Genomic DNA, 27,937 nt, shown 5'->3' on the forward strand with positions numbered 1-27,937 from the left:
TATTCATTGGCCTTCAAACAGAGTTGAGTAGTGACATTTATTTTATTTTTTAATTTTTCTACTGCACTTTGGTCAACTAGTGTTGTTTTTAAATGTGCAGTGGATCACAGACTTCCTGACTGACAGGAATCAGCAGGTGAGGCTGGGAAACATCACATCCAGCACCCGGACTCTCAGCACTGGCGCCCCCCAGGGGTGTGTTCTCTCCCCACTGCTCTTCTCCCTCTACACCAACGACTGCACCTCAGGAGACCAATCTATCAAACTCCTGAAGTTCACTGACGACACAATGGTCATCGGCCTCATCTGGGACGGTGATGAGTCGGCCTACAGACAGGAGGTTGATCAGCTGGCTCTCTGGTGCGGTCAGAACAACCTGGAGCTTAACACGCTCAAAACTGTGGAGATGACCGTGGACTTCAGGAGGAGCCCCCCACTCTGCCCCCCATCACCATACTCAACAGCCCTGTGTCTGCTGTGGAATCCTTCAGGTTTCTGGGTTCCACTATATCCCAGGACCTGAAGTGGGAGCCCAACATGGACACCATCATCAAGAAGGCCCAACAGAGGACGTACTTCCTGCGTCAGCTCAGGAAGCTCAACCTGCCTAAGGACCTGCTGATCCAGTTCTACACAGTCATCATCCAGTCTGTTCTCTGCACCTCCATCACTGTCTGGTTTGGATCTGTCACCAAAAAGAATAAGAGCAGACTACAACATACAGTCAGGACCGCAGAAAAAATAATCGGTGCCAACCTGCCCTCCAAAAAGGACTACAACGTACCAGAGTCAGGAAACGGGCAGGAAACATCACTGCAGATCCATCTCATCCCGGACACAACCTGTTCCAGCTCCTCCCCTCTGGTAGGCGCTACAGAGCTCTGTACGCCAAAACCAACAGACACAGAAGCAGTTTCTTCCCACAAGCCATCACTCTGATGAACAGCTGATTTCTGACTCACAGTGTCAGGAACAATTCCTGTGCAATAACCCAGTAACTCTGTCTCTAATCAGTTTACTCAGTTACTCAGTAGTTTACTCTTGCATCCTTTGCACTCTGATCACTGCACTATTTGTCAGTATGTCTATATTGTTTTGTTCATAGTGTGTATACTAGTGTTGTCTATACTGTAGTTTGTGTCTGATTTGACCTGGCAATAAAGCTGATTCTGATTCTGATAAAAACTGAACGTGGTTTTTATTATTGTGTATTTTTCTATGAGTAAGCACATCGTGAGCAATGTACAATCCTGAGTCGAATTCCTCGTATGTGTACATATACCTGGCAAAAAAGCTGATTCTGATTCTGATAAAAACTGAACGCTGCTTCTCCTTGTTTAGTTTTGACTCTGGAGAGAGAAATTAGACCTGTCCCAGACAACCTGAGAGGGCTGCATGGTTCGTACGTGGGAGGAGATTAGAAACGTACTTTGGCCCTAAACCATTCAGTGCTTTATAAACCAACAGCAGTATTTTGAAATCAGGTCTCTGACAGACAGGAAGCCAATGTAAAGACCTTAGAACTGGAGTGATGTGATCCACGTTTTTGGTCTTAGTGAGGACTCGAGTAGCAGCGTTCTGAATCAGCGGCAGTCTGATAGATTTTTTAGGGAGCCCTGTAAAGACACCATTACAGTAGTCGAGTCGACTGAAGATAAATGCAAGTTTTTCCAAAACCTTCTGAGCCATAAGTCCTTTAATCCGTGATGTATTCTTCTGGTGATAGTAGGTGGACTTAATGTGGCTGTTGAATTTCAGTTCATGACTACACCAAGAATTCTGGCTTGGTTTGTGTTTTTGAACATTTGAAGCTAACGTTGAATCATCTTTGTTCCAAAAACATTTTCTTCATTTTTATCTTTGTTAAATTGAACAACATTCTGGCACATCCAATCATTGATTTGTTCAGCGATCAAGGTGAGGAGACTTGGATGCTTTTCCTTCATTATCTTTACTACTGCAGGATCTCTTCAGGATTTAAACAAAAACTTTCGCTCTCTTCAGTAGCAAACAAGTAAGCCCACCAGTGGCCTGAATTACGAAGCGGGGTAACTGGCTTATCCAGGTAACTTCAGGAGTAACATTTTGACGTCGGGTGTAACTTCCTGATTAACCCGTACTACTAAAGGGTGATAGGTGTTAACCGGGATCTGTTGCCATGGCAATTTACACTGCATCTCTTAGCCCATCTGTAAGCCTAGTCTATAATTGAATTCTCCTAAGTGTTTTCACATAGGCCTATTTGGATTGACAATTTTACGTGTCCAAAAAATAGGGATCCAGGGTCGGGGTTAATAACCGAGAAAAAAAATATTAAGTTTCTCTCATAAATGTGTGACTATAATATCAGAGAATATTTAAGATTTTTACTTGTAGATTAATCTTGGAAATTAAATTCTGTCTCGGATTATTAGGAATAATCCTCTCCGCTGGCTCCTTTTTTTCTATTACAATGGACCTTATGTGCAGTTTTACCTTCTACCCTCTTAATCGTATTAGACCTACACACATATATATATAATAAGAACACTGTGAAGATTTACTCAATGCGATGCCAACAAGCCGCCCTGGCTTTGTCGTCCGCCACGATATTAGATTTAGCCGTTAACTTGTCTTTACATTCATAATTTCCTGACACTACCAATGTGCATTCCTCTGGAGAAATATGGAGCATGCGTTGTTGCGAAAAAACTCTGTCTGCACGGCCGAACACACCCATTTTCTGCAAACGCGCACCAACTCCAATTAAGTTAACACCGGGTTAACACGGACTCAACTAACCAACATCTTATCCATCTTCGTAGTACCGTTTAACTCCAGTGTAGGCGGTCAGAGTTTGTGAAACCTGAGTTTGCCTGATAACCCGAGTTAACTCTGAGTAGGTTGAACTCCCTTCGTAGTACAGGCCACTGGTGTCTCTGATTTTTATTTGTTGAGATAAAAGGCAAATTATATTCTTTTGTGCACATATGGTGAGAAACTGCCTGAGGTTGAATATGGAAAAGCAACTGAGGCAGTTATTATAGATACACATTGTTATTTGAAAATAGGGAAATAATTGTTGTTCCCTGTCAAATCACACAGGACTCTTCATTGTCCTAATGTAAATTGTGCATCAACAAAACAAAATGGCCACTGTTTACAGGTGGAAGATACAAATGCCCCCTATCATTTTCTTTTTCTTCGTTTTGCAAACAATTTTCCATCAAAATATTCATGCTTTTACTAAAACTCTCAACTGGTTCACAACAACTTAGCCAATCAAGTGATTTACTGTACTGCCACATTGAGCCTTTTCAATGTGCTCTTAAAGCTGCATTAAGCCTTTTTGCCACTATTCCATTATACTGCTGAAAGACAAAATAAACAGTAAGTGTTTTCACAAAAGAATGAATGCTTTATGTCCTTACATTGTGGCCAATACTTAGGATTCGTGCTGCCAGTTCACTCTATAGACTGGATATAAAGATGGACGACGTCATTAGGAGCCTGCACAGTAGTGTTCGGGATTGAAGCAGCTTTATCGAGGTCTCACCCATAAACATGACCGACTCAGTCGCAATCAGGGCCCAGCCATCAATCATGATGTAAAACCCCCTTTTAATAGCATCAAATAACTAATTAGAGCGGCCATGTCATCCATCTTTACATACAGCCAATGGTTCACTCTTGCTGCCCTGGTGTGTAGGGATCTGCAGTATTTCTCTTACACGTTACAGGCAGTCATTTGATCCACTGTTAATATAACAAATTTCAATTTTAAGCTATTTCTGAACTTACAAACCTCTGACATTATTATGTAGGTCTCACATACTGTACAGGGATCTGAATACTTCTTCCATCGCTGACAATAACGTACATTTGTCCTTCTCTTCATGTATAGACCATACGAAAAAAAAAATTATAATCGTAATAACTTTGAGCCTTCAGTAACAGCATTTTTAATGTTTCACTCATTTATATGCAGAACTTAAATGCAAAATATCATCTTAGAGGGACTAAGAATTCAAAAGAGTTCAATACGAGCATAAAACCAAGGCCTGAACCTTTTGTCATTCTTCTTTAAAGACAAAGTTATATACTTGCTATCACTAATCTGACAACAGCAATAAACCAAGACAGAATAAGGCACGGCGGCCCACCAGTGAAAAACATATACAGAGGGAGAGAAAAGGATAACTTTGTCATGACATTACATTTGAAAATAATCCATCCCAAGCCCGAAGCTTTACGCAAAGAAACCCCCGAACACTCATCAGGTTTGGGTCAGGTTGCTGAACTCTACTAAAAATTGTACTTCAGAGTAGGACTTCTTTAAACTTCACACACACTCTCCCAGCAAGTAGTAGAGTAGCTGCTATCACAGAAGCAGTTCTAATTTTGGAAATGAATTGCACCACTGTTATAACATTCAGATCTGTAAAATGAATTGAAAGCAACATTTGGCCACATCTACCATCATCCATGGGTTGAATCTGTTCAAGCTGGTGGTAAATGTTTTAATATGCACGTTATTGGAGCTTTGAGGGGCAATAAATGAAATTACAGCTGTTGTGTCACATTATCATCAGTGTTGAATATGTAATACAAGTTTTCAATTACATGTAAATTGAATTGTAAAGCTTAAAGGTGGAACAAATATGCACCACTCAAGTTCTGACTATGAGCTGATAAATACAGGTTGTGGTGTAAATCTAAATGGTATCACAGTTTTCACTACAATTCTGTAAACTGCCTGTCCATGCATTTATAACACAAATGTAGAATCGATTCATCATATGAAACACTCTTCTGCAATTGATCTGCAATGCACACCAAACAATTGTGCAACAAGTTGTGCTGGAGAGCTATGGATTTTTTTTTTGCAGTCATTGTGTTCACAGCATGGTGGAGCAGACCCTGTGGTCTTGTTATAGTTGGATGGTAAATTCACTCAGTTCTCCTGGGAGGAGAAAATACCATAGTTGAAAGAGACAGAGAGGTCTTTAGAAACGGCTGACAGACAGGCCAAAGAGCAGTGGTCGGCAGTAGGCGGCCTGCGGGCCAGTACTGTCCCGCCAGCAATAATATCTGGCTTGTGTCCAGATTGCTTTGATAGCAGAAAAATAAATAAATAAATAAATTTGATAGCGGTGGTTAAATAGATCTCAGTCATGACAGCTACAGTTACTCAAATAATAATTTCAATTAAGTTATTGTGCCCTAGAACAACCCTCCCAATGGGAGTCCCGCACACTACTGACTGAGCTAAACATGCACACAAGTATCCAAGGATTTTAAATAATTTGACTATGTTCTGGCGTGCCACGTAATGGCTTGAAAAAATTTGGCCCGATGCCAGACTTATTTGCCGACCCCTGCCATAGAGGATATGACAGAACACCACTGAACAAGATGAATCCCCTTTACCTATTACTTACTTGGAAATGTGTAAATAAACCTCGGGCAGCCAAACTTGCTATTCTGAGAGTTAGCAGGTAATGAGAGATACCAAGGGTGAGATGTGAACACTTCCTGACAAGAGTGACATCTGCAGCTTTTTAGGAGCCACGAGCGAAATATGCAGAGACAGAAGTGATGAGAGGAGACTGCGGAGGGAACTCAGGCCAAGGTGAAACTTAATGATGTGCAGTAGCCAGTATTAGAACACAATTTAATTAGAAGAGCAAAAAGAAATGAAGAAGAAGAAGAAGGCGGATGGATTATGAGTCTGTGAGAGAGAAATTGCCTCTGAACACCTGAATTTATTAGTAGGTGGGTGTGTATTTTGTGTGTTTAGTGGCTCTAATCATCTTTTTGTTTACCACCTCATTTGGTTAATGTCTTGTTATGTATCTTGTATTTAGAGTACACAGATATGCAATTGCCACTATTTAATATTCCTGTTTCGCCATACTGTTTCTGCTTAGTATTCTGACATTTAGACTTATGAGTGAAAACTTATTTCAAGCACCCACTTTAATGTGCACCTTGCCACTGAAAAAAACAATCACACTAAAAAATAATCAGAAATCTTCAGATTTTCATGTAATTCTCAGTTGACTCTGATTGCATCCCAGCTATAAATGGAGCTTCCAGAGGAGCAGAGTCCAGATTGTTCCTTGACTAGTGTACCTCACAGATATTGCTATTCCTCCCAAGGCTGATGTCTCCTGTGAAACTGACTGTCCTCCATGTAAACAGACCCCTGAGAGGTGTTTACTAAAAGCAGGAAACAATGTTTTCTTTACATATATTGTATGACTGTGACATTGATCTTCTGCCAGTAGCCTGTCCCCCGCAGGGACGGATTTATCCAACATGGGGTCCTTAAACATTTGCTATGGAAGATTACACTTGAGATCCCATCATTTCAAGATTTACCCCTTGTTCTACTTTACCAACTGGAGCAGGTTTTTATTTTGCGGGAAAGACAGAGTTAGGGCTCTACCCTTGTATTGACTATCAGCTTTCACACAACATCACATTCAAGAACTGTAATCCATTTGCCATGCTCACATATTGAACATCTTAAGGGGACAGTAAGTGATTCTGCAGAAGGACTGATTCCCCTAAATTTCAAATCTCAGAGGTTTTTCCAGCATTGAAACAGCTTCGCCCTTGCCTGGTCATATAACTTTCTGCACTTCGGGCCTTTCCCTCTTTGGCTGTGTCAAGGTCCACACCACTTTCTTTGTTTTCCATTTACAGAGCCAGGGCTGTGTAGGAAAACTGGATCTTTTCAGAGCACATGCACAACAGAGAGCTAGCGAAACGAGAGGAAATATATGCTGAATTTAACTGCAAGTGTATTGGAATACAATCACTTTACTGTCCATTTAATAGTGCCACTGCATTCACCAGACTACTACTAATCACCTTGTCACAACAACAAGGCACTAAAGTCTAGTGGTGTGCACCCTCATACAGAGCTGAAGGGCGACCTTTCAAGATGTGCTAGCATGTTGCGAATGGTTTTCCACAGTGCATGAAGGTAAAATATGTAAATGAAATAAGTATACCGTGATGACCTGTTGTAGGTGTGTTGGTTTGCACAAACCGTAGTTGAGCCTATTCTTAATCTAACAGCTCAGTGTGGTTGTTTCTTCTCGTACCATTCCTACCGGAAATATTTCAAACCAATAAAAGCCACAATAATAGCCTCCCTCTGGTTCACTGATCGAACGTTTTAAAGGGTAAGCAGCAGCAGCAACAAATGTTCTGTTTGCATCAGCAGCAACTTGACACAATTCCATCAGTAAACAGTAAAACAAAGCTGATATCTGAGTGCAACTGAACTCCAAACCAAAGTGATTCAGTAACAAGTTTTAAAGGAACTGAGAGTTGAACCCAGTGGGACTTTTAAAACAGTGCCAGCCACACATGTGGTGAGCCAATCAATATAGCACACAGGGAGACAGTCACGGGTCTGCTCTGCTATCAAACCACTACAGTGGTCCTGTTGTGATGTGACAGTATGTGATCCCAGCTTGGTGTGAGTTTAACAAGTGTGCCTGTGAAAAAACAGTATAACAGTTCTACCTGTGCACACCCTTGAGTGTTGCTGACACGATCATCAAGGCTATTTTTTTTTTAATTGCACAACCCAAATGACCATCTGAAGGTGAAACAACCAGCGTGATTAATGATCATGTTTTCTATTTCCATGTAATATTGTTTCTAATCATGGCCACTAATTTGTGCCACAACTCTGCTCTCTCCAGGGCAACACAGCAACGTCTCTTTCCTGTAGTTTCTGCAATCTATTGGACAAGCAGATAATTAAAATCTGTTTTCTTATTATTTTGTGGTGATAATAAGTTAGTGTTATCACCTTGATCAGATCACCCAGTCAGTCAGAACTCAGCAAGTCTCTTGGTTAAGAGATGAAACGTCTTCAGGTATCTTGCCTTTTGATTTTAATTCACCTTGGAAGACCTGAATGACTGGGAATATTCACAGACAAGTTTGTGATAATTTGGCTGTGATTTTTGTTGTGTATACAAAAGGAAATATAAAAATATGTTTTTAAAAAACTGAGAAATGCACAAAACATTTACTTTCGTTCTCCATGACTGAGCCAAAATGCATATTGTAATTTTTGACTAACAACAAAAACAAGACTAGTGTCTACAGCCATGCATGTGTGAAGTGTACTTAGGCATGTTAACATGTTCACAAAGACAATGCTAACATGCTGATGTTCAGCAAATATAATGTTTACCATGTTTACCCTCCGAGAAGCTACTATTGTACATTGTACCGAAATGGTATTGCACCATATAAAGATATTATTGGACGTTATATACATATATCAGCTGAAGGATCCAATTACTATTAAATTTCCAAGAAAAGGATGTGTCTGTCCAGTAAAAGACTTTACTGCATAGGACTTGTCTTTACTCCTCAGTTCTCAGGGAAGTATAAGGAGGATTGAAATGTTTTTAATGATGGTGACCTGAATCATGGATCAAGAGATTGTTTTTATGTATTTTATTTTATTTATTTCTTTTTGCATTTGAAAGGTAATTGAGGAATTGTACGGATAATGAACTTACATTTACTAGTTGATATTGTATAAGGTGGGAGTATCACTAAAAACAGAAGACTTATTCCCAAGCACCATCCCTGCAGCTTTGATATATTTATATATATCCTCGTCTGGAGATGATTGATCACTCTGTTTACATAGAGTGCTGGTTCAATAGAGGTTGATCTGCTGTAGTTATATTATTTATCTGTGAGAGCTGCAACACCCTAATATTTTGCTATCAAATGGCCTGTCAACACAGTTTCTTGAATTTTATGTTCCTCGCTCTCATCACTGTCAGTATGTCAGATAACGTTCTGCTTATCAAAAACGCGTTTGTCACACCAAAATGAAAAGTGACTATCCGCTTTCTGTGTCTGTATGTGTCAGCCCTGTGATGAACTGGGACAGGTCCAAGGTGTACTCCGCTTCTCGCCCAATTGGCCACAGCCCCCCCACGACCTTACACAGGACAAGCAGTTATAGATAATGGATGGATGGATATTCTTTTTGGCTGTATTTTGAATGCATGCAGGTAGGAAGTGCATCACAGTAGCATTGTACCTGTGCCTCTGATACTCTGATAATATTTGAGTTACACTGTGTGTTTTTCAACACATAGCTCATTATTATGTCTGCTGTTCTTCTTTAGTTGCACTCTTTATTGGTTAAAATGTTGATTCCTTGTATGAAAAGTTCCCTTTGGTTGCTAGTTTGCATAATTTACATAGAAAAGATCAGACTAAGTTTACTTTATTTTGCACCTTTGGAAAGATCCTTGATTTTACACAATGCTTAAGCTATGTCTGACCCCACTATAATGTGTCTAAATATTAAATAAAAAACGTTATTTGTAGTTATCAAGTTCAACCCAAAATTTGCTTGCCGACATTAACGGTATGTGAAGCTTTTAATTCAAAATCTCAGAACTCATGCTTTGTTGCTGCAGATCTACTATATATACACACTGCATGTGAACGTTTCTGCATGGCCGCCCTAGTGTTTGTCACTCTGCTCATGCTGCTGTATGTGGGACATGGATGTCTAATGTGGAAGGATTCTGCTAGTGTGACATGATTATCCTATTACATAATTACTTTATTTAGAGTGTGTGTGCTGTTGTTGGATAATATCACAAGCAAATCACATGAGTCACTACAAGGGCAAATGTAGTACTTCTAGATACTTGATAAATCCTTTTAGAATGAGGGAAACAAATATTAACTACTTAGCTTGTCTTATAAAATTGTAATATTCCTATATTTATGGCCAAAATTGTGGTCCTTCTCTCAGCCATGAAGTGGGATTGCTGGTTCACTGATAAACTATACAGATGAGCTGGTTAACCCCTGTCAGAACCAATTGTGAGTGAATACAACAGTGGCCTCTGGTGCTGCCTTCTCACCGGAGTCCTGTCATCTGTGGCTCTCTGCCTGAGGCACAACAGATCAAGGCTCTGGCACTGGTAGAGTGTGGCCGACCCCCATGAAAATGTGATGTCTCAGGAGGTCAAGCTGAAACAGAAGGCTGTGTACTAGCTCTTGTCACAAATCCAAACCAAAAAAGAACTGCTGTGTAATTTCTGTCTGATCAGCTTTGTGCTATGATGCCATTTGGGGCTGTTGATGCCATTTAGATCTTCCCTCATTTTAAATCTGTCACCACCAATAATTATCTGCTCCCTAAATAATCATCAGTAACCATTTCTGGTCCTCCAACCCCAGAAAATGAACGGTCTGCTTGTATCATATCTGATGGTGAAATGTAGCTGATTAATTATGCTTGTAAATTATTACTGATTTGATGGCTAGAATGAAAACCATAAAAGTTCCAGGGGACCAGGATTGACAAATCTCACTTTCAACTGATTATCAAAGAGGCTCCCAATACTCATTGTGTGGTTAACTTTGTTACTTTTGTGTTTTTGTGATGCGGATGTTAGAGCTTTGCACCAGCAAAGCACTATATATATATGCCTGAGTGGTCAGGAACTTGAAAGTGTTGTTTGGAATTGTGTAAACTGATGCATGTATTGCCCAGCTGTTCAGTGTTGCACATGCATGTAGCATGTAGCATAATTTGTTTTCTGTTCTAAGCTGTGTTGATGCATGATACATTAGCCAGTTTGACTTTATATATATGTAAATCCCTCCAGCAGTTACATTTCTCAGTATAACCTTTCATGCATTTGGCTTTGTCAGGAAATTATTTCTTAAATACAAATAGGAATAGAAATCGATACCCACATCAATTTGTGGTCTTCCTACAACATGGAGGAAATGGTGTAATAAGAGTATTGTAACAAAACAGTGTATTCATTCAATGAGTTGCTGTGGTGTTTTGCTGTCTCCTCTGAGGCTCTCCACTAACATAATTATACTGGCCAAATACCATACATGGCTTAATTAATGTACAGTCCCTGTGCTCACCCAGCTTAAGACTCAAAAGGCAATAAAAGACTAAAAAGATGAATTTAGCTTGACATGGAACATGTTGTAGCAGTAAGGGCACTCATTTAGCCCCCTCAACTAAGTTAAGTTTGGAAATACCTTTACAACATTATGGATCATTATTGTGTGAATTATTAGAGCTTCTTTTTAGAAATAGCAGAGGCTTGATTTATCAGTGGGAAAAATACCCTAATATACAAAATACTACAAATGTAGCTTGTTGCGCATTTGTCAAACCATCAGTTAATTTTTTAACTAACCCTTTTTCTTCTCTTTCTGTCATCTCCCTCTTGCATTAACACACACACACACACTGACACACACACACACACACACATACACGTTTGTTCCTCTATCCCCGTGGGGACATCACATTGGCATAAAGCATTACCTAGTCCCTTACCATAACCTTTACCATCACAACATGCCTAAACAACCCTTACCCTACCCCGAACCTTAATCTTAGTCCCCACCAAAATATAAGAATATGAAACACAATTTTTTACTGAGCGGTTTATCTCGGAAAAGGTCTAAACTGAACACTCACAAACACACACACAAAATGCCGAGGTTGGCTAGTCACCCAACCCTCCCTGCATCATGTGTGAAGCAGATTTGTCCTTTCCTGGCAGAACTGTGATCAGTGTTGTTGTGGCTGCCATCGAAAAAAAAATTCTCTTCCTCATGTTTCCTGTTGCTTGTTCTAGAAATGTATTCCATTTCTATTGATCTATTGATTGATTCCTTTGTTAGAGGGATTCTGAACAGGCGAGAGGAGCACGATGTACTTATTAACAATCTGTCAGACAGTGCCCACGCCTTTGTGATCCCACTTGACATGCAGTTTTGTAGTCAGCAGTATGTGTATTGTATTTGGTGCACACAATTTAAAAAACCATTAGGACCGTCGAGGACCGCAGACGGTCAGGTGGTGATGAAATCAACTGGTCAGAACTTTTGTACAGTGCAGTATGTGTTTATACTTGGAAGAACTGAGAATGTTTATAAATGCCAAGTGTAAATGGGGGCCTTAATGTGTATGTGGAAATCTGAGCTTCTCTAAAACACGTATTGTAAGCCTGCTCTGACACAGTGGGGTGCTGTGTCACTGTTAATCTTAGAGGAGAAATTTCTATTGTCTCTAACACTACGTTCAGACTAGTGTTGTAGTACTCGAGAGCGGTCTTGGTCTCGAGACCGGTCTTAAGACCACTTTTTGATGGTCTTGGTCTCGCCTCGGACTCAACAGCATTTGTACTCGGTCTTGTCTCTGTCTCGGACATTGAGGACTCGGGATTTTATTTCAAGACCATAACTTTGACCATATCAATAAATTGCTTGTGCATTGTCTGATTTATTTGTTACCATCCTAACTTTGATTGGATGTAAAACGTATTGCTTCAAATGCAACCAATAACCCTAATTAAAAATGTGTTGTTCCCGTTAATGACTTTTACCCCCTAAAGTAAGCATGGAAAAGGAGTGTTGAATAAAGATGCTTCTGTTGATTTCAACTCTTAGTGTTTTTATGTAGGTGTTTTTATGGGAATGTGGATCTTTCAGATCAATTGGAGAAGTACCTATGATCTTGTTACACGTTTTATTGTGTGTCATTTAATGTGGGGAACTGGTCTTGGTCTTGACTCGGTCTCGCCCTCCCTCGATCTCGACTTCGTCTCAGACCCTAAAAGTCTTGGTCTTGTCTCAGTCTCGATAAACTCTGGTCTTGACTTGGTCTCGGTTTGGGTGGTCTTGACTAGAACACTAATTCAGACTGCAGGCCTTAATGCTAAATTCCTAATTTTTTCCCAGATCAGATTTTTTTTTTTTAACAGTTCACATTATTGCTTAAATGTAGCCCATATCAGACTTCAGTGTGTACTGTCCGCAGCCTGAAAGCGAACCGCATGTGCAGAAGAATAACACAACGTCACACGCAGTACTCTGTCATACAGAAGTAAACAGAGCAACAGATGTTAGCTTCGGTTAGCTCATACTTGCTAACTAGGGCTGGGCAATATGGCCAAAAATGTTATCACGATAAAAACATTTCATAGGCTGATTTTTGCTCCTGAGTGAAAATTGAAGAAACCAGATGGTTAATTATTTGGTTTTATGGTCAGAATGTGACAAACACTTGATGCCAAACAGTGGATCACTTCACAGATCTGAGGTGGAACATTCAAAACTATTATGATAAAATCTGTTTTCAACAAATATGATGAAGTTTATCTTTTTTTCAGGCCTCTTTTTCTCAACAAAATAAATATTTTTAATTGAAAAATTAAGTGCTAATTTGTCCGTGATTCAAATAAATTAAACCAAATATTTATTGACGATATATTGAACATTTTTTATATTATTATTGAGGAAAATGATATTGCGATAATTATTATTGTTTTATTGCCCAGCCCTATTGCTAACCCTCCGGATTTTCACGGGAAACTCATATTTTTCATTGTCCTCTCACAGGTCACATTTCTCCCGAATTATGACAAGTGTTCACAACTTTCTGTCCCTTTCATTACGGTGTTATAAAACTAAACTGCCCCACAACTCACTCCTCCCTCCCTAATAATAAAAGATACTGCATTTTCCCCTTCTGGTAATATAATTCATGGCATAGCAGCACCATTTACAGTATTAGTGTTTTCACACACAAATAAGCTACATCACCACATATCTAAAATGTCTTGTTCAAAGAGATAACAGGAGTAACATACAGTCAAACAATGCATGGAGACTTAAGATAATATTAAACGCACACACTGATAAGATAACAACAAACTAAACATGAATAAATAAACCGGTGCTGGCAACAGTGAACAGGTTAGACAAATGGTAATGCTAGGTATAAGTTATAAATAGGCACAGTCTACACCTACATTGTCTTATCTAATGTTAGTGTTGGCTAACTTCTCCTAGACAGTGGTGCTGCTGTTTTACAACTCAGCTGCTGCTACTGATAATTCATCATTTCTACTCTTGCTCGCTACACCAGCGTAATGTTACACCTTCACTGTAGTAGCTAACGTTAGCTGTATGCTAAGTAGGTAGCTACGTTGGCTAGCAATACATACTTACTACAATACATACATAAACTACTAATAAAGTAAATTACCATCAAAAACAAAAAAAGCCAGATTATGTTACCTGTCAGCAGAAAAAACCCTTGGGGTCCCTCAGTTGTCTGCATCGTTGAAAAGCCACAGCGATATTTTTTTTATATCTCTTTTTCAGAGCCCCTAATACTGTATGTATTGGTATATAAAGACAGTTTCAACAAATGTGGCTAAAAGTGTTTTAGAAACAAATTGCCTACCCTGCCTTTAAAAAGTAAATGTTCTGTACTTATATAGCACCTTCGATTAATTATTATAGTAAATTAACATTCACATTTGGGGGTGGCATGGTGTTCTCCCCGTGTCTGCGTGGGTTCTCTCCGGGTGCTCTGGCTTCCTCCCACCGTCCAAAAACATGCAGGCTAGGTTGATTAGTTACCCTAAATTGTCCTTAGGTGTGAGTGTGAGTGTGAGCGTGAGTGGTTGTTCGTCTATGTGTGGCCATGCGATGGACTGGCAACCTGTCCAGGGTGTACCCCAGCCCGGGTCCACTCCATGCAGACTGGTGAAGCTGGTCAAACCGCCGATCTGCTGATGATCTGCTCTACCTCCTGAACCACAGCCGCCCATGAAAAAATATATTGTCCAGTTGTCTAACAACAGAAAAAGAAAAATGTCAACAAGAACATCTTTAGCTTTATTGAAACAAAATGAAAGTGATCGCAGTGAGAAGGAAAGCGGCAAGACTGACCTGGCTGCTTCTTTGGGTTTGCTGAACAAACTAAAAAAAGGATTAGCCAATTTCATATGGCTTTGGCATTTCAGGAATAACTTCAAAACTGTAGCGTGGCCACAATTAGTTTCCACAATTATCCTCCTCACCGTAGATGTACGATATGATGGGAACCAGGGCACCTGCACTTCTTGTTAGTGACCATTAATTAATTAATTTCATTAATTAATTTAACAGTTTTGGTAGGTGATTGGATTGAAAAATGCAACACGACGTGTGTAATCTGGCCAACTGGGCATGCATGAACACACACACACATCCTTGTACTTCTATACTTGTGAGGACCGCCATTGACATAATCTGAAGTCTGAAGTCTTAACCTTCAAACAGTTGAAGTGAAGTGAGGACCTCACTTTTCAAAAATGTCCTCACTTTGTTGGTTAAAATCCTGTTCCGATCCTCACTATGTAGGAAGTACACACACACACACACACACACACACACACACACACACACACACACACTCTTTCACTTGTAATCTGCTGGTCACATTTGCTAAACAGGGAGGCATCTTATTCATGATATGAAATTTGGAGACAGGTTATTACCACAAGCAATTAAATCTAAGAGTGTGCTGAGGGCTTTCATTCAGCTTTAAATGGAAATGCTCCTGTGGTTTGTACCTCTTTAACTGTCTTCTCAGAGGCAATTATGTGACAACAAATAACCTGCTATGATGATAAAATGCGAAATCCACAGATTTGGAAGCAGACAGTGTGCAATTCTGTGGCTATTTTGTGCGTTTTTCAGACGGTAAAAGATACCCTACCACAGCATGTCTTTCCCTACACTGAACATTATCTTCACCTATACGAAAATTCTGTCAGGTTGCTTATTCAAAAAGGGCCAGATAACATGTAGCCCAGATAAGACACAAGTTATAACTTATCGAGTGTCTTGGCTGTGAATTATAATGTTGACTTTTGTCTTTCTCTCTTCCATCACTTTGTTGTTGTTGTTGTTGTAGTGCGATGTTTCAAAAATATCACTGTTCATGTGTGAATTCACACTTCATCAGTCACATCAAAACTCAAGTAAAAACTCCACGACAGCATAGACCCTTTATCATGTTTTGTTGCACAATATACTGTACACACGCCTACTGCAAGTCAATAGTAGCCCCAATCTCCCTTTCACCTTTATCTTTACTCTGCGCTGGGGAAGGTGGTTGGCTCACTTGAGCACATAAAAAATTCCCAAAGGGTTACACTCTGATGAAATATGGTTGAAAATGTCACCGTCCATTCCATTTTCAGTAGTGGCATTCCTCATGCTTCCATAATCGAGGGGGCAGAGAAATGCGCAAATCTTGTCTGCACGAGTCTTGTTTGTGTAACTGTCTTCCTTTCTACACAAACAGAGTCAGACCTGTCTTACTATGTCTTTCAAGTTGGCCACTATGATTTAACAAGGATGTGCCTTGCACCCCCTACAGTCATTGGTTTTTCAATGTTGTTCTACAGATTGCAAAATCTGAAAAGTGTTGCATTGTTTTCTATTATACTGTTTTCTTGGGAGTAGTTGCCTTTAATGTTGTTGTTGTGTTGTGATTTTTTTCTTTTTGCTTAAATGAGTGTGTAATTTCTTACATACAGAGAAAAAAACAAAACTACTTGCCATGCTCTTTGATCTAAAATTTTAGAACAGATAAGCAGCAAAGACTTTATTTTCATAGACGTTAGCTGACTGAGCATGCTTCATTGTCAGCAAATAACCCTAAACTGCTGGCTAAAGTGGCTGATCTGGAATCACGTAGCCGCCGCAATAATATTAGGCTACTCGGCCTGCCTGAATCCAAGCCCAGCCCACTTCCTTCTTCTCGGGGCTTCTGATGGAAGTGTTCGGTGAGAGCTGTCTTTGCTAAACTGAGCCCAGGTCAGCGACCTAGGCCACTTATTATATGCCTTCTAAGGTACCAGCATAAAGTGACTATCATAAGTGAAGCCAGAGCTAGAAGAGGAAGGCTTCAGTACTGTGGGACATCTATTGCGATCTATGAGGACTACACTCCCGAAGTAATGGAACAGTGATCAAAGTATCGTGAAGTTATGTCGGACCTCTATAAAACTTAAGCCTGCGCTACTGTTTCCTGCAAGACTTTCCATCAGTGCGAAGGAGGGAGGTAGGAAAATGTTCTCCTCAGGGCATTTATTTTCAATGGGTGGGCACTAGTGATGGGGAATTTTTTTCGGATATCCTATAGTTAGGCTACTTATTATTGCTACTGCCGTTTCTGTAAGTGAATTGCCTGAAGTGATGCAAACCAACTCCTCCTAAACCGACTCTATTATAAACCTATTGTAAACAAAGTTAACAGCACACATGTAGTTTAACTGCTATCTCACTGAGAGGAGAGACGCATTTTACTTCTAGTCTGCTCTACCATAAGCGTATACACTACTACAACTAAAAAAGGACCATGTACCATTATCAAAACAATATCAACACATAGGCTACACATACAATCTCCATTATCAAAAATAAATAAAACAGCTGTTTCTCCACGGCGGGAGGGACATTTCTGCACATTGGACAGCGCACAACTGAAAAACTAAATAGCCTACCAAATTGATAGTATCATCACAACACAACAATGCAAAATAGTGCACTTTGACAGTACGCTACATAATACCGGTTACATAAATACACTAACTACCGGGCTACACGAAACTTTAAATTGAACTCACAATTAGAAGAGCTGAAGACGCCGCTTGTGAGCTGATTGGAATTTCTTGAGAACGCTGAACTAGTCTGGCGTGAAGCTGAAAACACATTTTTGAGAGAGGAAAACAAATTTTCACAGGTCGCGGTAGAAGTAGAAGTACCAAATACCAAGGCCAGTTGGAGTGCCGTCAGCACAGTGGGCCTAGCGTTTTGTGATGTTTGGACAATGATGTCAGCGAACTAGCAGGTTGTGGCGAATTCTGCCTGCCTGCATGGACCTCACGGGTGGTAACGCTCATTCATGCTGAGAAAAGAGGTGGATCCAAATCTCAGCAGATAGCCTACAACATCTGCTCTGCCGAATTATGCATCCACCTCTTAAGGTCCTTTTCAGACACTTTGCTGTGCTCATTGATCAAAATGCGGTACACTTCTACTAAGTGTAATAAATTATTAACAACTCTAAATGTTCATAAAATATATATAGGCTACTTCGTTTAGTAGTGTTAATCTCACACAGCTTACTAAGGAACCCACTAGAGTGGATAGCCGGTCTTCATCTTTGCTTGACTTGATACTGGTCTCTAATCAGGAAAGGATATTTAAATCTGGTGTCTTGATTTAGTGATCGCTGTCATTTATTGTCTTTGGAAAATCAAAATGCCACATTTCCCTCCTAATGTTGATTATTTTATACAGGATTTAAACTCTATGAAACTTTATTAACTATTAATTGGGACAGGTTCCAGCTAATTCCTTTTGTTGACGATGCATGGATCTTTTTTCACTCTGAACTTACCAATGTAATCGATAAGCATTTTCTGTTTAGAACTATTAGAGTTAAAGGGAAGTACTTACCCTGGATCAGCTCTCCTCTAATCAATATTTTTAAGCAAAGAGATAAGGCATGGGCCAAATATCGCCTTACTAAATCTGCCCCCGACTGGGATCATTATAGATCTCTCAGGAATCAGTGCAAGACTCAAACCCGAAACGCTAAATCCAGTTATTATAGAGACTGCTTTCTTAATGACTTTCATAACCCTAGACAGTTCTGGAATCATTTGAATTGGGTTCTCAATAGGAATAGCAAAACTCCCGTGAATCAACTAAAAATGAATGTTACAATTTCTGATCCTCCCCTTATTGCTCATGCTTTCAATCAGCATTTTACAGCTTTTTGAAGTTCACCAATGACCTTTTCTCCGCCTTCGATAAGGGACAGCTAACTGGCGCTATTTTCATCAACCTTTCCAAAGCTTTTGATATGGTGCAAGCTGACTTTATTATGACTCAAAAATGGCTTCAGAATAACAAATTATTGTTGAATATGGAAAAGTCCTGTTGTATGTTGTTTGGGACGAGGCACAGACGACCTTGTGCTCTTAACTTGCAACTTTATTGATGATTGATGATGATATTGATGAAGATGGGTCCTCCATGGTGTAATTGAAAAAATTTAAATACCTTGGACTGTGGATTGATTCTGAGCTTAGCTTTAAACCTCACATTGATCATATCACAAAAAGAGCTGTCTCAGTTCACTCTATAGATCTGTTAATTGTTTCACACTTGAAGTCAGGAAAAGGTTAATTTCTCAGTTCATATTTCCCATTATTCACTATGCTGATATCATCTGCATGAACACTAGTGACGCTGTTCTTGAGCCACTTAATGTTGTCTTTAACTCTCTGTAGATTTATTCTGAGGTGTCCTTTTAAAACTCATCATTGTGTAATGTATGCATCACTAAATTGGCTTCAGCTTAATTCAAGAAGAGACTTCCATTGGTTCCTATTTATTTTCAAATGTGCCTACTTTGATTGTCCTCCATATCTGAAAGAACTCTTGGTTCCTTGTAGTTCTATGTATCCACTTAGAGATATGCAATATCTCATCTTTACTGTACCAGGAATCTTTTCAGCTGCTGGACGTAAAGCTTTTCATTATAAAGCTACTTGCAATTTATAATAATAATATAATAATTGGAACAATCTCCCTCTTTGATTGAGATCCATCTCATCTTTTCGCAGATTTAGGTTATCTGTATTTCAATATCATAACAATGTGTGTGCATGTTACTGATGCTGGACTAAACAGTATTGCTTGTAATTGTATTTTGCTTCATATAATTGTCTAATTGATTTACCTCCTGTGGATTCGACCTCTGTCTTTCTTATGTGATACCTTTTCGCATTGAATCTCATTGAATGTATTATGGGTTTCACTTGTGTAATGAGATGTACTTATTGAGCTAGCTATAACATGTCTGAGCTATGATGTGTCTTCAGTCTGGGGCGAGGGTGTAAGCTGCCTAGTAACTTAATTGTTTTGAGCACTTGTTTTTTGTTTGTTTGTTTTTCCTGTTGTATAATGTATATGTGTATTTGGACCCTCTTGAAAACGAGATGCTGCATCTTAAGGGGCTATCCATAATAAACTGAAAATTGAAAAATTTAATTCAAAACAATTCTTGGGTAGTTGATTGAGTCATTAGTACAAACGATGTGTTGGGGGAAAATGGATTCATTGATAATTATCAATGTGGTAAGAAACCTTTTGTCACTAAGCTTAAAGCCACACTCCCTGATTGAGATTGCCTGAAAATACCAAAGTGACTTTAACAACTCAAAAAATGTCTTTGCACATTATTTTCAAGCTTAAAAAAACCCTCTCAATTTTATTACTGTTGCTTTAAGACCCAACTATGAACGGTGATTGAGCATTATAGAACTTTTTCACTACATTCAGCACTTTGTCATCAGTCATTTGAATACCTGGATCAGTACACCCCTTTTTCATGTCTCTGAAACAAAAGTTGATGAATTTAGTGCCACACCAAACTCAAACAAAATAACACTGAATGTTAATTTATCTAGTAGACCCTTGTGTTACATGTTATAAATATGTTATTGTCAAAAGTAAACTTCCAAGTGCAAATTTAGGGGGAGAAGGGAAGATGGAACCTAAATCTACCAATTAGACAGCTAAACCAGACTACTTCTGCTACGGCAGCATTTTTCCTTTAATCTTATTCCTAAATTCAGACTGTAGTGTTTTAAATTGTTCCACAGCGCTCTCTAATGAGTTAACAATAATCTGTTAGGATGAATTACTATCTTTTATATTTGAGGCAAGTTTTTCAAGTTTTTCAAAATTTCAGCCTCCTAGTTTGACATCATCATCCACCAAAGCATTCAAATATCAACATCTGCTCGTGGAGGTTTGGAAATGTTGGTTGCACATTGTACTCGGAGACAGGCCAGAAGAACTCCTAACTTATTGAAACATAGTAAAATAATTCATGGCTTTATTTACAAAAGGAATTATTTAATAATTATTTACTAAAAATTATTATTATTAGGTTTTAACCCAAGACCTTTTTTGCACTCCATTTTTGTGCATTAATGGGATTTATTTCTGGAGTAAAGTGGTTTATTTTCATTTTACAAGTCAAACTCATATGGATATACCCAAGATTCCAATTCAGACAAATAAATTGCTGATTGTATTGTCTAAGCAGCCACGAAACGGCAATATGATTTTTTCCTGATGAAAGGGATTATTATTAACAATAACAATTCATTATATTATGTAGTAAAACATGATATTAATCATTTCAAATTTGAAACAAGTTCACCCTGTAGTCTACCTGTTCTCACTCCCAAGTTGCCATATACAGACGCATGGTCAAGACCTCTTGGCGTCATTTATGAACTCTAAAAGCAGGTGTAAATAAGCAACGCCAAGGGGTCTCGACCAAGCATGCATATCTGACGAATTGTGAATGAGAATGTATGTAGCAATTTTTTTCTTAATGGTTTGTAAGCACATAATAATGCTCAGAGCAAAGCTTATTTGTTTCTGTTCGCTGCCAGTGGTTTGTTGCAACTAATGGTCTTTCTGCCTTCTCTGTCAGGTGGCATTCCCTTCATCCTGACCGGGGAACTGTTTGAACAGTCCTACCGACCTGCCGCCTTCATGATTGCTGGCATCGTCAACTGGCTGTCCAACTTTGCTGTGGGCCTTCTGTTCCCATTCATTCAAGTGAGTTACCTCATGTAAATGTGTGCAGGTGCACACCTTGCATTAGATTTTGGAGCTCAGTCAGTTCAGGGTGACAACATCAGTAGAGATGCTTCAAATTAACAAGTGACACTTCACGCAGTAAGTCATCAGTGGATTGTCAGCTAAACCAAATTAACATCAACTGTGTTTGTTACTTCAGCCTTGGCAGTCCATTAAAGTTGTCAGATCCTCATTAATTCCTGCAGTGGCTGCCTGCCACACCATGCTGCCTACTCTCCGCAGGCACCTCCACCTCCTTTCTGGACTCTCATTAGTCAACATAATTGTTATTAAAATAGCATAGTGATATTTCTGTAGTCCTATTACATAACATTATGTATTTCATATACTAATTATATGCAGCTACTGAGCTCTAATTGTTGCTCCTGGAAGCATCAGTGATCTCTTCTAATTTACAAGCTTTTCACAATAATGGTTTGAATGTAATGATTGAGTGTTCCCGACATGCACTGGACTTTTTGTTCCTTTTAAGTAAATTGAATATCAGTACTGGATTATACAAACTGAAACCGGAAATTAAAACTCCAGTCCCTCTACTGTAAGCCGGTGTGATCACCACCTCGGCTGGCAGAGTAGCTAAGCCACGAAGTCTGTTCCACCAGGCATTTGCTTTTATTACTTAACTTGGATTATGAGGCGCAGTTTTTTTTTCCCTTTGTTAGTGAGACAATCTGCAGATAACTGCACAAAAATGGCAGTAAAACAAACTGTAAAGGGACACCTATTTTAAACATTACATTCAGCAGGCAAGTAGGCAAAATCCAAAAGAACAGGCAAGGGGCAAGGAAACAACCCACAAAAAACATTAGAAACAAAGATGTGGAAAGGCTGGAACATTAGACACAAAGACAAACTGGCACTGAGACAAAGGAACACCCAAACTAAATACATTAGTGAGGGGAGGATAATTAGACACAGACGAAACTAATCAGGGCATGGCAGAAAATCACAATTGGTGGGAAACACACAAATGCAGAAAAGTAAAATGACTGATATGAGAGGATAGGTGAGTATTACAAAATAAAACAGGAACTAACTAAACTAAAACCATGACATCTTACAGCAGTGAAAACTAGTGCTGCAAAGGCTAAGCATAGCTATTGGAGAATGCTTTAACTCACCTTTTCTGGTTTTAAATTACTTACAGTTTGTTATTAATTATGAGCATCTTTGAAGTGGGACCCGAGAGACCCTCCACTTTTAGGAGGATAAATTTGTAACAGTGAAATAATAAGCAGATACAGACAGAATTGCAGACAGAAGAGCCTGTTAGTGTCTGACACAAGGCTGTTTTTGCCGGAAACTCCAGGGTCTTCTTTCAGCTTCTAAAACCTGATTGTTGCACCAAGCGGCAACTGTCTCCTCTAATTTTACCTCCTCTGTTTCTTTCCCTCTGTGCCTCTGTCTTTGTCTTTGGCCTCTGAACTTATTTTTTTCTCTTTCTGTCATTCACTCTTTTATTCTTACCTTTAACTTCAGTGTTTTTCGCTTCACAATCTCTTTATCGAACCACCCTCCTAGGAGTACATTGTGTGTGTACCCATTAGAATTGGGTTTGGTGTTGTCAGGGATTTTCAGTGTCTGAGACTGGGGGCCTTCCGTCCGACTAAGCTTGCTTTTTTTGGAGCATCTGATTTATTGATCGCTGTCGGGATGTAAATAGAATTCCCACAAGTATAACAACAAATTCTTCTAAAATAGATTGACCACCCAAGCTCGAATTTATCTCAATTCCTAGATGCCTGTGGGATCATGATTATGTTGTTTGATCCCATAGACCAGTGGTTCCCAACCTTCCCCTTAGGGGGGCGCCAGAGATCACAGGGGGTATCCAAAGCTTTATCTGTTTTGAGGTTGTCAAAAAAACTTTGGTTTGCATATTTTTTAAAAATCGTGATAACACACTAGATAATTTATACAAAAGTCTGTATATCGCTTTCAGGGGGGCTCAGCTTTTCTTAGATAAAAGTAGGGGGGGCGCCAAGGAAAAAAGGTTGGGAACCACTGCCATAGACCACTCAACAGTTGAGCCAAGATAACCCAATATTGTTGTTTTACTTAACTCCACACTACACCAAATACATATTAGTTCACAGGAGGGATCAGCCTGCAAATCACCCACCCAAACAACCAGGGGAGGGAGGCTTTGGCAAACTACGTTGTATGCAGCATGTGGGAGATGTAGATAAATAAAAGCAAGACAAGCGATCAAATGCCATAGCAAAGTGGATAGCTACACACTGCATGCTGATTAGTGTTGGGGAAGATGCCGGTATTAGGAACGTTCTTAAAATCACAACGTAGTCGCTTGGCCCCGTGGGGTTGCTCTTTGCTCCTGTTGATGTTCTGATAACTATTTAGTAAACAGTAATAGATTCCAGAAACTCACAAACAGCGAGGATCAGTCTCTCTTCCAATGCTTGGTGCTCCGCGTTGGGTACAAAAAGTTGAAGACAGTTCAACTTCGGCAGCGGTCATGTGTGTGAGGCGAGCACAACCGCGACACATCACCTCACTCTAACAGGGACACTTGCTATGGAACATAGACTGTTTATGCTGCTCCCTGATAAAAGGAAAAATGTTTTGTTGATACCCGTTCAGAAAAAAACAAGAAAACAGATTTATATATGTTAACCTGTTGCTCAGAAGGTGCCTGTTAGGATGTCATGATTGTGGCTCTGGACTCTAACTTGTTTTAACAAGCTACATTAAAGGTAATGACTGGCAGTGGCAAATAGCTTATTTGATTTGATTACATTAATGTTTAAGTGGAGATTTACAAAAAATATTTTATTGCTACTGTGCAAAGGGAATACTGTAAAAACCACCTCATTTGTTTAAAGTGTTTGCAAACCACATGTTATTGCACTTTTGTGTATATAGCAGTACATTTAAATTAAAAGTGCGCAATATAGTACTTTAGAATTCATTTTTCCATTTTTGCGCATAACTGTGTGATTAATTGCAATTAATCGCAGAAAATCATTTGATTAATCGCAATTTAAAAAATGCACCATTGCCCAGCACTAATAAATACATGCAATATTTTAACTAGAGCATATATTCCCATTAATAGTGTGACCACTCTGACGTAGTGCACTGTTTTCCCACTTGCTCTACAGGACTCAAACATACCTCTGGCCAGGTAAATGTCCTTGGTGCTTGTTTGTCTTCTTATCCCATTAATGGTCCCAAGGCCTCTGCTGCCTTTTCACAATACACTGATGTGACAAAACATTAGTCAGCACTCAGACACATGCTGAGAAGAAGACATAGCTGATTGCTTTATCCAAAGCACTTTTTAGGTTATTCATTGTCTCCTTGTCGTCATATCAGTCAGTAGGTTTTAAAGCATATAGAGTATAAATCAAGTAGAATCTGCCAAACACAAAATGCTCCTGTATTGCTGCACTCTGATCATCCAGACAGACAACACCAAAGAGATTAAGTACCCCAGGTAATCTGCTCTGAGTCTGAGGAGTCAGATGTCCTGAATTGACACCCCCTTTAACAAGGCCTGTGATGTGGCAATGCCCTGTGTTGAATAGGATTTGTAACCCATGAGGACATTCACTCTTAAACACCTGTACGCCAAACCGGTATACTTCACAGACCAGCGCGAAAGGCAGTGACAAAAAATGAGCTTTGCATTGCTGTGCCCAGACCACGATCAGTGAGAGTATAGCAAACACACTGGACATATTAAATTAAATTTACATTCCTCTTAAGAAGAGAATGGTGATTAGTGCAGCACCATCAGCTTTACTGACATGCAGGGATGGGATGAACTCATCACCTTGGGCACTAAAGCAGCTCGGGCAGCTCTGAGACAAACTGGTGGACTGCGGTCCCTAGGGCCAACACCAGTGGCAGAGCTGTCTTTTGCACTTTCTCTTCTCAAAAGGATGTTGAGTGATTGTATACAACACCAATGTTGACTCCCAGATCACTACCCCCCTAAAATAAATCCCACGTTACAGGCTTATTTGGCCTCAAGACCGATAGCCTTTGGACAGTGGAGAAAGCCATTCCTTCATCTGTCACATCCCGCAGGAAGAACAACACATCAAAACAATTATTTTCCTGCTGTTACACCAATTATAAACATGTGCCAGTTAGTACAGCAAGTATGACTACTTTGAATAGTTTCCATCATGCTGGTGGGCAGACTGGCAGCATCCTGATTTGGACCCTCACAAGCCAGATCCAGAGGGCTAACCACTGAGTAAGAATGTTAAATTCCTCTGTGTGCCTTGAATACAAGCTCTGTCACTCTGGCTGGGGGAATCAGGGGGTGTCTGGCTACCAGTGTGCCAGTTCATCATCTTCTGCCAGAAAGAAGGGCACTGAGTGTTCATTTGTGAGGAAAGGTTATCCACAGTGGACAGCCTGTGCGTTCAGAGGATTCGCCCTGGATAGGAGGTCTGCCCCCATGTTTGCGGCTCCAGGGACTCGAGTTGTGTGCAATGACAGGAGATGTGTGCTGCTCCACACTCTTAACCTGTGTACCATTTGCAGTGAAAACACATTTGCTTTTAAAATGACTTTGAGACAGTCTGGTGCATAATCAACAGCTCATTTTGGTTTTCTCTTCACTTTCTATTTTTGTGAGCCTATTCTAAATTGTAGTTGTATGCACTAAGCTGCAGTGAATAGTGTAGTCGTGTGGCAAGAAACATCTTTTTGGGTGAGTAAAGCCATAAAAATCAAGTGAAAATCAGGCTGCTTCTTCTTAATTGCTAAGCCCAGACTGGAGTTTCCTAAATTTCCTAAATTTTAAAATCAATCAGTAAATTGCTGTAGGCTGCAACAAACAAACAACACATTTATATAATTACATTAGGCAGAAGAAGAGCATTTAGTTGCTATAATAAAAGTTAAAAGTGAATTATGCATAATAACTTGTTGCTTAGTCCCGCTACTGGAAGTTTCGAATATTCACTCTGAATTACTATCGAAGCTCAAAAAATGACATTCGGGCCAGCCCTACCATCAATACTCCCACTTTTCGCAAAACGTATTGACGGACTCGACTCATTAAGTTCTGCATCATGAGACAAACTAATACAACTGCTGTTTTTAGTGAGCTACTGTAAATTAAATGGGTGAGGTGTTGAGAGGGATAGAAAATGTGATTTCGTGCAAATGCAAAGTAAGGGAATCAGAGTCGGTGTCAGAACAAACCAACCATCACAACCAACACACAATCCCAGCTCCAATTCCAAAACATATTGCATGCTTTCTCTCTTTCACATGTTCCTTTAAATATTTGTGTTTATGAAATCCCCAATTTCTCTCCACTGCCTTTTTTTAATTACCAACGACCTCACTCTCAAAGGCATCCAGTGTCCGAGACCTCCGGGTGGCGCGCCGGCTTACGCTAGCAGGTGCATCACAGCTGCTCACAGAAGGAGGCTCTTCAGAGGTGGCGGTGTAAGGTGGAACTGGAGCAGCAGCGTGTGCATTTTTCTTTGTGGTCTGATAATTACTTGCTCTCACAAAAACAAATTAGCACCTTCTGACTTGCTCACTGTATGTCTAATGACAACAAATCAAACCTGTAGGTCATAGGTCAAGTACCAGACCAATGAGCACAGGCTACTAAACAAATTGTTATTTTTGTTTTGATTTCATTTCATTTAGCAAAAAGGATTTCACTTAATATGATCAATATAAATGAATTAATAAAATGCAAAGTTTGGTGCCAAGGGCTTGCCGATGGGTGGGGAGGCACATTAACTCATTTGGGGGGGGCATAGCCTGCGAATGGCCGTCCATGACCTGTTATTTTATTTACTAGCAACATAGAGCCTGGAGGATTATCTGATCTGAAGTGAGAATGGAAACGTGCATTTGCTTTTTTTAATTGGGCTGGGGGATTAGGAGGGTAGGAGAAAGGAGTTGCGGAAAACAAAGTGTACAATTGCCTGTATACGTATTCTGTATTTACTGTCTCCCGTTCTCTGTGTCGCACTTCCTTACCTTCTCTCTTTGATGTTTTGTAGCAGTCTTTAATGTCTCAGCAGGCATCGTAAATGAGTATATTTTTCATCCTAACTGCAACTGAACCAACCGCCTGCGATGTACTTCATTAACCATCTTTCACAGATCTGTTTCATCTCTGCATTTGAAATCTTTACATTCATCTTGACCAATAGATGATACATATATTTACCTGTAAAGACAATCCGATGACAGCACAGTCAAATGAATCATCGCTTTGAGTGACATTTTTATGCTTACCTTGACCACCTATTGTACACATTGGCTCTATATGTTTATATAGTGAATGCTACCAGCAAAACATAGAGCTTGCCCTTGAATTACAGCGAGGATAAATCAATGTGACATTTTAGTTTGAAGTAGTCAC

At 39.6% G+C, this 27,937-nt stretch overlaps 1 protein-coding gene across 1 annotated transcript in view; it reads left to right on the forward strand.

Moving 5' to 3' along the window:
* Positions 1-27,937, forward strand: part of slc2a9l2 (solute carrier family 2 member 9, like 2) — a 144,831-nt gene that overhangs the window by 98,724 nt on the left and 18,170 nt on the right. Inside the window, 1 exon segment of the mRNA XM_038697097.1 lies at positions 21,398-21,525. Coding sequence (XP_038553025.1) covers positions 21,398-21,525 — 128 coding nt within the window.

This window comes from Micropterus salmoides, unplaced genomic scaffold (assembly GCF_014851395.1).
Source record: "Micropterus salmoides isolate LMB-PRFRI ecotype aquatic unplaced genomic scaffold, ASM1485139v1 Ms_hic_scaffold_4, whole genome shotgun sequence".
NCBI lineage: Eukaryota > Metazoa > Chordata > Actinopteri > Centrarchiformes > Centrarchidae > Micropterus > Micropterus salmoides.